Source organism: Brachyhypopomus gauderio, unplaced genomic scaffold, assembly GCF_052324685.1.
Source record: "Brachyhypopomus gauderio isolate BG-103 unplaced genomic scaffold, BGAUD_0.2 sc47, whole genome shotgun sequence".
In the NCBI taxonomy this organism is placed as follows: domain Eukaryota; kingdom Metazoa; phylum Chordata; class Actinopteri; order Gymnotiformes; family Hypopomidae; genus Brachyhypopomus; species Brachyhypopomus gauderio.
In genome coordinates, this window is record NW_027506873.1 from 244,478 (window position 1) to 257,096 (window position 12,619).

The 12,619-nt window shown below is 41.5% G+C and overlaps 1 protein-coding gene across 5 annotated transcripts in view; it reads left to right on the forward strand.

The window, feature by feature from the left end:
• LOC143487555 (3',5'-cyclic-AMP phosphodiesterase 4D-like) overlaps positions 1 to 12,619 on the forward strand; it is a 198,722-nt gene that overhangs the window by 123,391 nt on the left and 62,712 nt on the right. For 2 of the 5 annotated variants that reach the window (XM_076986565.1, XM_076986557.1), the window contains exon 1: positions 430 to 1,717. The exons of 2 other annotated variants lie outside the window; for them this stretch is intronic. Coding sequence is in view for 2 of the 3 variants with exons in the window: in XM_076986557.1 (XP_076842672.1) it covers positions 1,632 to 1,717 (86 nt within the window). In the remaining variant the exon portion in view is untranslated. Of the gene's footprint in view, positions 1 to 429; positions 1,718 to 12,619 lie in introns of those variants that run through there. One more of the 5 variants, XM_076986558.1, reaches the window with a different exon arrangement.

The window sequence follows — 12,619 nt, forward strand, 5'->3', positions numbered from 1 at the left end:
GTTTACGCTCTTATCTTTGTCCTAAAATGGCATGTGCAATGCATGGCAGGGCTCCTCGAGGGACTTTCGACTGGGTTTATGCAGAAGAGACTTAAAAGTCAGAAAATGTATACAGCAGACATTAATACAGTAAGACCAGCAGACTGTAGTTACTGCAAGTCCTTCCGTGTCCACGTCTGTAGTCTTCTGCAGGCAACAGTGCTCAATGTTTCTTCGTAATGCTTCTATAAGGGTTTTAGCCACTGTGCTTTCTGTTATTTCTGCCAGATTTAAACAGGCTTTTCCAGCTGTTAAGCTCTGCAGCCTTGTTTAGTGCTCCATAATGTTGGCCAGCCAGAACCTCCCCCGTGGGGCCCCTTGACGCTTGCACACAGACATCCAGTCACATAGTCTCTAGCAGACACACACACACACACACACACACACACGTGCACACTCCGCAGCTAGAGCCGGCTCTGCAGCACAGATTAACAGAGAGAGTGAGTGGAGTGGAGGGGAAGAGCCGTCCGGCCGGCTGAGAGCGTGTGGGAGAAGGCCCCACCAGAGAGAAGGAAGAGTAATCACAGGGTGTAGAGGACGAGGCGAAGGAGCAAGGGTGAAAGCGAGGACTGTGGCAGATTAGCAAGTGCTAAGGGAGGGTGAGTGGGTGCAGTCAGCACCCCTTCTCACGGTTGCCCCAGCAGCAGTCCGACCAGCCCAGCCGAACACATCAGGCATGTGGACAAAACCCAGGAAGCTGTGTGCTCAGCCCTGAGATGACACTCTGTCTGCTCCGCTGCTGCCGTCTCACCGTCAGGGCCGTGCTCCTCTCCCCGAAGCCACTCCTTCCGTCCTTTGGCAAACACAGCTGGATTAATCCAAGTTATCTGCGCCACAAGGGTCGATTTCTCGTGCTGTGCTGTACGTGAGCACAGCACACACACAGGCTTTGCTCCTGAAGTTCATCTGTCGTGCTGCCGAGGAGGAGGAGGAGGAGGAGGAAGGTGCGTTGCTCTGTCACTTCCCCGCATGGCAGCCTACACAGACGGGGATGCTCTCTTATTCTGGAAGATACAGACGTGCGGCTCCCCCTCTGAAATTAAACCTTTTCTCTCCTTTGGAAGACTTGGAAAGACAAACCAGGAGAGGCAGCGCACCACTCCATCCACCTCAAACCCACACCCAGACATGGACAACCATGATGTGACTTCACTATGACGATGTGCCAGGATGAATTTGACATCTTAGCTGGGAGAATTCCGCGAAAGAGGCAGGAAAGTGACTGCTCCTATACAACTCACTGCATTATTTATGCTCTAATACTAGATCTTACACAGGGTGCCCTATCAGGGTTTGTTTCCTTCTGCTGTCCCTGTCTGTCATATTTGGCACGCCATCTCTTCTTCACTGTTGAGATGCCTTTTTTATTGCCTTAAAACTTTGCTGCGGAGTCTTCCAAACTCTGTTGTATAGAGTAGACTATTGCAGAGAAAATGTACCCTGTATTTAGCAGTGTTCTATTTGTCTTTGAGAACTTTCAAAAGAACTTCAGAGGAAATGGGTAAAGAGTGGGAATAATGGATAGCTCCAGACTCTGTGTGAATGTTATTGATGTATAAAAGAGGATCCCCTCAAACCACACCTCTGCTTAAATGAAGACTGGCTGTATTTATACGGGAAGAGACCAAAACATGATGCAAGTCAATCATTTCCCGTTCAGGAGGCATTCCTGGATATGGTGAGTTCTTCTCTGTTCCACTCACACGCAGTGAAGCCCAACATACAGTGACGGCTGTTAGCAAACGGCCAATGTTCACTTTACCAGGTCACTATTATTTATACACCAGTTTTATACATAGACCTGTAGCATTAATCCTGAAGCACAACCACCTCCAAAGCCTGGCTGGAGCAAAGGCATTTGTTGTCTCTGTGGAGTTGGACAGGTGAGGTTGAGGCCTATGTGTTGGAGGAAGGGATCTGTGTGGGGTGGTGTTCACAGAGCTAAATGTTATGTTAAATATTGGTAAAATATTGAGAAGAACTGACATTGGTCAGGGATTTCAGGTGTGAAATGTACTGGGAGATCTAAGATGTCCAGTGGTGATGTCCTATTCCTCTGCGCATTTAATGCATATTTGAAGTAATAATAATAATAATAATCTTTATTTGTATAGCACCTTTCATACATACATGCAGCTCAAAGTGCTTTACAGTATAAATAAAAAGAAACAAAAAAAAAAAAAGCATAAAACATAAAAGTAAATCATTGTGGTCCAGTAATAGTCTATCCATCCATTATCTGGACCACTTAATTCTGCTAGTCGGGGTCACAGGGGGGCTGGAGCCAATCTCAGCATCATTGAGCAAAGGCAGTGTAAACCATGGGCAGTTCGCCAGTCCACACACACACACACACACACACACACACACACACACACACACACACACACACACACACACACTCACACACGGGCAATGTAGAGTGACCAATCAACCTAATGCACATGTCTTTGGACTGTGGGAGGAAACTGGAGGACCCAGAGAAAACCCACGCAGGCACAAGGAGAACATGTCAACTACACCCCAAGAGAACCAGACCAAAAATTGAACCCAGATCACCTTGCTGTGAGGGGACAGCGCTAACCACCACACTACCATGCCGCCCGGTCCAGTAATATTGTAATTACTTTTGTTTGGAGGGAACTGAGGTCAACAGCTGAGCATTGATGCTTGGCTGAAATGTGAGTGCTCTGGGTCTTCAGAACTCGCAGCTTCTCAGATGGCCATCATCTCGCACTGGTCCTCTCAATCCCACTGTCCCTATCAGGTTAGCAATCCACATTGTTTATTTGTGGTGAAGGGTGAGCCTAGGGTTCATACCCAGGGTTCCTAACCAGTGACATACCCAGGGTTCACACAGTAAAAGAACACAGGAAAAACAGACAATGTAACACACTTGATGGATAATCTTTGAGTTGAACTGGTTTGGTTTCTTTAGAAGTTGATGCATCATTAATATAATGGAGTTAACCTCTCTGCACACGAGGTTAAGTAATTGAGCACTTGGTGTGTCTGCAGTATTTCTACTCATACCTGAAGCACTTTCCAAACATTTGCAGAGAAAACAGAGGAGCAGTTTGCATTTTTCTTCACTGGGCTCTAATTACCAAGCTTTTGTTTCCATCATATGCGCTCTAAGCTCAGCTGTTTGTGAGACAAACATGATCCCATACAAATAATGATCCCATAAGAGCAATCCCATACAAATGATCACATAAGAGTGATCCCAAATGAATGATTTCATACAAATGATCCCATTTGAATGCTGGAGTTTCACAGAAGGTTAGCCACACTTCACCAGTGATTTCAGCATGAGCTGATGCTTGGATTAACCATATGCACTGCCAGAAAGGTGTGTGAGAGCAAAACATTTTTGACACAAGCCACTATTGTGTAGACACTCTTTATACATCACAGAGCGATGTAATCCCTCCTCTGACAGGCCCATCTCTGCTATGCTCTGATGGTATGTGCTGTAGCCTACAGACACAGCTCCCATCTCCAACTTCCTCCTCTAGGCAGGAGAGATCAGATATCTCCATTGCATCAGTGTTGTTCTGAGGTTTCATGTGAAAACATGGGGCTTTGTACTTGTTCTACAGGTTGGATGAATGGTTGGATAGCAATTAATGCAAGTCTGTTAAGACTTGCATTTTTAATTACATTTAGAAAGGGAAACAAGTTAATTCAAAAGTACACATAAAAGTAATTTCATTAAACTACTGCTAAATCACATTTATGAACATTAGTTTAAAAATGTATTACATTATAGTTTTTAACAATTGTTCACATATATTTTTCTCTTAGATACAATTTTTACATTCATTTTTAAAAGTCATTACATTGTCTTTGTAATGGGTTGATAGCTGAGGGATGGCAGCAGGATCCCCAGAGATGTATAGTAACAAAGTAGAACTACTTCACTGTACTTAAATACTAAAATGCTGTATCTGTACTTTACTGGAGTATAATTTTTTTCTCCTACCTCAATTTTAACTTTATTACATATTTTCCATTAGTTTAATACTTTTACTCCAATACATTTTTTACGTGCTCTATAGTTACTTGTTAAAAAGATGGTGCCCACCGTGGCAGACGTCTATGTGTGTTCCTCCGGCAACCGACACTATTTAGTATTTATTTATTTATTTATTATAGTTTTATTGTTCATTTTGATGATGATGATGATAATTCTTTATTCAGTCAAATAATCATCACATAATACAAAGACAAAAACTATCAGCATGACAAACCTTGTCAACATAATAATGACTGAAAAGGCGCAGGCAGAAGCATAATGCTTATTATTATGCCTGTACTACATAACAAATTAAGCTACCCATAAAAATTTCTTACAGTATAAAAAAAGAAAGAAAGAAAAAAAGCAGCGTTAAAGAATTAACACTTGTAACTTTCAAAAATTTCCCTACATACCATTTTTTTAAACTGAAAATGTTTTGAATATACAACAAATACATGGAACATTTAGTTACAGTAGAGAAGCACTGTTGGAGATAGGTAAAGTTCGTCATGAACTTACTTTCAGCCTCTCGGACTTCAGCTTTCTTTTACCTTCGGACTCCACCACAACACCGGCCTCGGGTGAGCGGCCAAAGCGTAAACGGGGCAAGAGAGGTGGGCTACATGCTAGGCTAAAGGCTAGGACTACTAGGCCACCGCTGCCCAGCCTGTTGCTAGCTAATGTTCGCTCCCTTGAAAACAAGCTGGATGAGCTGAGAACCAGAATAACAACTCAGCGAGAGATCAGAGAGTGCTGTGCGCTTATTTTCACGGAAACCTGGCTTTCAAACAGCGCACCGGAATGAGCGATCCAGCTGGAAACACACACCGTTCATCGTGCAGACCGCACGGCGGCGTCGGGAAAGAACAAAGGCGGCGGTGTCTGTGTTTTTGTAAACAAACAGTGGTGTTCGGATGTAAAGACTGTCGAGAAACACTCTTCAGCGGATTTAGAATTTCTGCTGGTGAAGTGCAGACCCCACTATCTACCGAGAGAGTTCAGCGTTGTGTTTATTCTGGCTGTTTACATCCCACCACGCGCGAACTTGGCCACAGCGCTGGGGCTGCTGCATCACACCAATAAAAGAAGCATCTGATGAGGTCACAAATAGGGGCAAGTCAGTCAGATCAGTTGCAAAGGCACATGGTATCTGCCATGTAACACACACACACACATTGACGTTGGTTATTATTTGACCTACATGTTCTTTACACAGGTACATTGTATTAGTGTTCATTAAGCATACATATTGTTAAATAAGTTTGTTCTAGTACACTAATTTACACACCCACATCCACACTCACACACTTCTGAGTAAAACAGAAAGTGAATATGAGTTATGGTCAGTCACAGAGAAAGATACATTGATCTGGAGTGTTATTTTATTAAAAAAAAATATTTTTGAAGCATTTTGCATGGTGTGGCCTCTGTTTTTGCTTCTTTTGTCTAATTGTTACAACTTACCCCAGCATGTGTTACAACCTACCCCGGTAGTGGGGTAGGTTGTAACAAGGAACACCTTGTATTTGACATCAACTCACGACGGCTGTGATATTTCAATTGAAGCTTGAATTGGTGCCATTTGTAGTAAACAAATGGGTGTACTTTGTATAAAAGTTTGAGAAGTCTACCTCAAAAATTCAGTGAGTTACAGGTGCTGAAGCAAAAAGTGTTACAACCATACCCGGTCTCCCCTATATTTACAATATATTTATACAATATATAAATATATTGTAAATATATTATATAGGCTACTGCTAAATTATTGTTGTATATCTGATTATTAAGATAGATAGATAGTATAAGAAATGTACGAAGAGCAAGATTCAAGCCTGCTTTTTAGATCACAAACAAGTAGAAACACAAATGCTTCTATCAAATGCTTCTAACACAAATATAGATAGATAGATAGATAGATAGATAGATAGATAGATAGATAGACAGTATAAGAAATGTACAAAGAGCAAGATTCAAGTGCTTTGATGCTCCTACATGAGAAAGTAAGGTGTACTTGATGTTTTAGAAAGCAAATTAGCAACGGCATCATAATGCTAATTTCCGCTAGCAAGTCTATGGGATTTCCTATATAACATTAGCATCAAGCTAATCGTGCCATATAATTTCTTAGCTAATTACACGGAAACAGAAAGTGTTCGATTACTACAAATTAGGGGTGGGCATAGATTAATTTTTTTAATCTAGATTAATCTCACTGAAATCTTGAAATAAATCTAGATTAATCTAGATTAATCTATATTAAAATGGCTCATATGCGTGCTACCCAAGTAATGACTAAAAGTCAGTTTTTGAGATAGGGTTTCTAGGGTGCATTAGACCAGGGGCTCATCTCCTGTTTCAAAAATGCATCAATGACTGCTTGAGGAAGCTGTTCTACTTTGATACTTGAAGAAAAAAAATATGCTCAATAAAATGTAGGCTACTCGTGTTCAACGTTTTGTTCAGTTAAACATGAATTTGTAAGCCTACATACTGTAGGCCTACATTAAAGGGGGTTGATAACATGTTTATTCAGCTAAACATGATATTTGAAATGTAAGCCAACATTTAGTACATTTAAACTCACGGACGTAATTTGGGGGGGACTTTTTCAAAAGCCGGTTTTGGTCCTCTGCAGTTTTAACAGTTAAAAATAAATATTTAAATAGCGACACTATTTAAATAGTAACACTTTACGTTCCTAAAAATGAATTTTCCATGAAGCAAACCTGGCGACTTCGTGGCTGTATCCATGTAAACACACGTACGATTTGTAATTCACAGGTTTGAAAACTCGTTCTCGCCCCTACTGTGCAATTTGGTTAGGAATACAGCCGAACTAAACTATCAAATTGAAAGTCATCATAGTTTGCTTACCCATTTTGACCCAATTCCCAACCTAACTTTAAGAATAGATTAACGGCGATAATTTTTATATCGCCCGATAAGATTATCAAATTAACGAACGCCGTTAACGGCCCACCACTACTACAAATATTATCTAGTATAGTAAAGGAAAAATACAAAGAGCAAGATTCAAACTATTTTATTTATTTTTTTTATTGTTTGGCGAGACTCATTAGAGAAACAGTCGTCTCTACGTCTGCTGCTACGTGCGCTTGAATTTTAACTTTTGAAACACGAGTCTACAAATTTTCTGCTGTTTGTTGTAGGATCGGTAACATATACAGTCTGCTTGTAACTTTGAGTGTACCGTGAGGTTGTGTCGCATGGGGGTTGAGCCACTTCTGCTGCATTCCAGATCATTACCAAAACAATGGGTGTTAATCCCCTTCACAGCAGGGCAGTGGGCTACATGGACCTTACGAAGCCTTACGACATGTTCTGCGGCCGTCGGAGGACTAGTGTTAATAAACAAGAGACCGCACATCCAGATGTCGTGTTTATTGTGGCCGGCAATTTCAACCAGTGCAACCTGAGGACTGTGCTGCCCAAATATCATCAGCACGTGAGCTTTCCGACCAGGGAGAGGAACATACTCAATCAAATCAAATCAAATCAAATTTTATTTATATAGCGCTTTTTACAACAGTTGTTGTCACAAAGCAGCTTTACAAGTGCCGAGTCCTAGCCCCCAGTGAGCAAGCCAAGGGCGACAGTGGCAAGGAAAAACTCCCTAGTTTTTTGCATGAGGAAGAAACCTTGAGAGGAACCAAGACTCAGGGGGGGAACCCATCCTCCTCTGGCCGACACCGGTCACCATGACAACAACAACAACAATTTAGACAGAAAGAAGAGAAAGAAAATGAAAAATATGTAATAATGTCCATCATGATGTATGCATCCGGTTAGGCAGGAGGTGGCTGGCTCAGGATGGATCGCTGGTCTCCTCATCTCATTATTCCTCAAACAGGCGGGCAGCCATGTGGAGAAATGAAACAGGGAAAATTAGCTCTGTATGAGGACATATACAGGACAGGTAAAATTATAAACATTTCCGGAGTGTGGCAGCAACTCCGGCATTTAGTTAAATTATTACAGCCTAGCTAAAAAGGCAGAACCAGAAGGTAACATAGGCTTGGGGGTATTCTGAGACAATGGCATCCGTCCACTGCACTGTCAACAAACTTGAGTGACCACGAGCAGTGACAGGACGACAGCACCAGCGCCCCAGTCTACCATAAAACCCTTTGTCTATGAACCCCTGGATCTGTACTTTTATCTAAGGGGGATATTAATTATCAAACGCTAAACTAAATAAGTGGGTTTTCAACCTAGACTTAAAGATTGTGACTGTGTCGGAGTCCCGGACGCATTTAGGAAGATTATTCCAAAGCTGGGGGGCCTTACAAGAAAAGGCTCTTCCCCCTGCTGTTACCTTATTAATTTTTGGAACTAATAAAAGACCAGCACCCTGTGATCTTAGTGGGCGTGGGGGTTCGTAATAGGAAATAAGTTCCTGAAGGTACTCAGGAGCAAGCCCGTGCCATGCTTTATAAGTTAATAAAAGAATTTTAAAGTCAATACGGAATTTAACTGGGAGCCAATGCAGGGCTGATAGGACTGGACTGATATGCTGAAATTTTCTAGTTCTGGTCAGAACCCTGGCTGCGGCATTTTGAACTATTTGAAGTTTATTTAGATTCCTATTTGAACATCCTGACAGTAGTGCATTGCAGTAGTCTAATCTAGAGCTAACAAAGGCGTGCACCAATTTTTCCGCATCATCCTGTGATAATGCATTTCTTAATTTAGCAATGTTACGGAGATGTAGAAAAGCTATCCTAGTAGTATTATCTATGTATTTATCAAATGATAGGTCAGAGTCGAGTATGACGCCTAGGTTTTTGGCTACTGTGCCAGGTGTAATGGGGTAGCCTGCGAGATTAAGCATTAGATCTGGAATTTTCTGTTTTGAGGCCTTAGGGCCCAGAAGAAGAACTTCTGTTTTGTCCTCATTAAGTTGGAGGAAGTTTAGAGACATCCAGCATTTAATATCTTTTACACAGGCCTCAATTTTTCTTAAACTGAGTTTGTCATCAGGTTTGGCTGATATGTAAAGTTGAGTGTCATCTGCATAGCAGTGAAAATTGACACCATGTTTGTTTATAACTGTGCCCAATGGTAGCATATATAATGTAAATAATAGTGGTCCTAGAATGGAGCCTTGCGGGATCCCATATTTAACTTTTGTACGTTTGGATGGAATATTATTGAGCTCTACAAACTGATAGCGATTTGTTAAGTAAGAATGAAACCATGAAAGGGCTGTGCCAGAGACTCCAACCCAGCGTTCTAACCTTTCTAGCAAGATCCTATGATCAATTGTGTCGAAAGCTGCACTAAGATCAAGAAGCACTAACAGCGATACATAACCTTGATCTGAAGCAAGGAGGAGGTCATTTGTTACTTTAACTAATGCTGTTTCAGTACTGTGATGGGGCCTAAAACCAGATTGGAACTTTTCAAATATGTGATGCCTATGCAGATATAGGCATAATTGCTGGGCAACAGCTTTTTCTATGATCTTAGATATAAATGATGTGTTTGAAATGGGTCTATAATTAGATAGTACAGTAGGATCAAGATTTGGTTTCTTAATCAGAGGTTTAATAACTGCTAATTTACATGATTTGGGCATGTGACCTATTGTAATGGATGAGTTAACTATAGTTAGAAGAGGTTCAGTTACCGCTGGTAATACCTCTTTTAATAACTTTGATGGAACCGAGTCTAGTGTGCAGGTAGCACAATTTAAGGAAGAAATTATTTTCTCTAATTCTGATTGTGGGAGTGGATGAAAAGCATCAAGTTTTTCTCCCAGTATGCGATTTAAATCGATGTCAACCAAACCAGATGACATACCAGTTGTATTACTAATAAAAGGTTTTATATTTTGTCTAATATTCTCTATTTTATTATCAAAAAAATCTATAAATACATTACTAGTGAGGTTTACTGGAATCTGAGGTTCTGCGCCTGCTTGATTTTTTGTAAGTTTGGAAATAGCATTAAAAAGAAATCTAGGATTGTTTTTATTTTTCTCTATCAGTGAGGCTAGGTATGCTGAGCGTGCTTTAGCGAGTGCTCGTTTGTAGTCAATGATGCTATCCTTCCAGGCACAGTAGAATACTTCCAACTTAGTAGATCGCCATTTACGCTCTAATTTACGTGCTATTTGTTTTAAGTTTCTAGTTTGGTCAGTGTACCACGGAGCGAGTTTTTTAGATCTAGTCTTTTTATATTTGAGTGGAGCTACTATATCTAGAGCTGATCTGCAGGTATTCTCTATGCAGTTGGTTAGACTGTCTAACTCTCCTGGATAGGATGGCGAGTGGGCTAGAGCAGTTAAATCAGGGAGGGCTTCAATAAACTGTGTTGATGTTAATGAATTTATCGAGCGCTTCATACACTGCCGAGGAGACGGGCGGGTATTTATGTTAAGATGAATCTCAAATTTGACTAAATAGTGATCAGAGATAGCTACGGTTTGCGGGAGTATATTTATATTATCTACGTCAATACCCAACGTTAAGATTAAATCTAGGGTATGATTTTGATAGTGTGTGGGTCCTACAACGTTTTGTGTAATGCCAACAGAGTTCAATATAGAAGTAAAAGCCCTTGTCAGTGGATCCTCCGCATTATCAAAATGTATGTTAAAGTCTCCTACCATTATTATTTTGTCACTACTAACTGCTAAATTTGCTGTAAAATCTGTGAAATCTTTTAAGAAATCTGAGTAAGGCCCTGGTGGTCTATATACATTTGTTAGGGAAAATGAACTTTTATTTTCAGATGGACTAGTTACATTAATAGACAGCATCTCAAATGAATTAAAGATATCCAAGTATTTCTGATGAATTTCTAAATAATCACGATATATTATACATATTCCTCCTCCTCTGCCTGACAATCTAGGTTTATGTATATAACTATATCCCACAGGAGTGGCTTCGTTTAGAGATAAATAGTCACCAGATTGAATCCACGTTTCAGTTAGACATAAAATATCAATTTTCTGGTCAGTTATAAGTTCATTCATAAAAACTGCTTTAGAGTTGAGTGATCGAATATTAATTAATCCAATTTTCAGATCGGTCATATAGGTAATAATTGGATGTGAAGTTTGAATATTAGTTAAAAACTTAGGACGGACTATTTTCTTATGATTTAATTTAACCCGGGGCACAGACACAGTCTCAATCCTATGGGATCTTGGTGACGCCTCTAAGCAGCTCGCAGACAGACGGTTTAGCCCGTTAGTCTGCGGCCTGGTCGCGACTCTGGTTAGTCAGCAGCTCCTAGTACTAAAGGACCAAGTCTACAGCAACGTGAAGGGCGGCTATAGAGCCGTGCCTCGGCCGCACTTCAGACAGTCCGACCACATCTCTGTGTTCCTCTACCCAGCATGCAGACAACTTCTCAAGCAAGGACACCCTGTGAGTAAAATCATTAATGTGTGGAATGAAGAGACTGACTTAGTGCTTCAGGACTGCTTTGATAGTACTAACTGGGATGTGTTTAGAACTGCTGCTATGACAGAGGATGGTTCTGTGGATTTAGAGGACTATGCTTCTGGGGTAACGGGTTACATCAGCTGCTGCATCGAAGTCACTGTCCCCACAAAACGCTGCATAACGTACCCCAACCAGGAACCCTGGGTAAATGGTGACGTTCGGTCCAGGCTATGTGCCCGCCATACTGCATTTCCCACTGGCAGTGCTGAAGACTACAAGAGGTCCAGATATGGTCTATGTAGATCCACCAGAGAAGCCAAGAGACAGTACAGGCTGAAACTTGAAGGCTGAAACACCACCACAGACTCTCGGCGCATATGGCAAGGACTGCAACACATTACCAACCACCAACAATCAAGCAGGGTGAATCAGTTCTATGCTCGCTTTGAGGACTTCAACTTGTGCCCTGAACAACTGGAAGATCTTACAGACAAAGACAGCATGCAGGACTCAAAGTTCACAGTGACTTCAGCAGATGTGTGGAGGAACTTTAGCAAAATAAACCCACAGAGAGCAGCTGGCCCAGATAACATCCCTGGACGTGCACTCAGGGCCTGTTCATCAGAACTGGCAGACGTGTTTACGGACATTTTCAACCTCTCTCTCGCACAAGCTGTTGTACCATCCTGTTTTAAGACCACTACCATCATTCCCATTCCAAAGAAAAATGCTGTGACCTGCCTGAATGACTATCGACCTGTGGCACTCACCTCAATTTTAATGAAGTGCTTTGAAAGAATAGTCATGACTCACATTCAGCAGACCATTCCAAACTCCATAGATCCTCTCCAGTTTGCATACCGTCAAAACCGCTCCACTGAACAGCGCTCTTCACACAGCCCTAACACACTTGGAGGGCAAATATTATATATGCTGTTCATTGATTATAGTTCCGCATTCAACACGGTTGTTCCATGCAAGCTTGCAGAAAAGTTCATCACCCTCGGACTGACATCCGCCCTCTGCAGCTGGGTGCTGAACTTTCTTACAGACAGACCCCAGACAGTCAGAGTTGGCAGCCACACATCAGGCACAAAAATAGTGAACACAGGGGTTCCCCAGGGCTGTGTGTTAAGCCCCT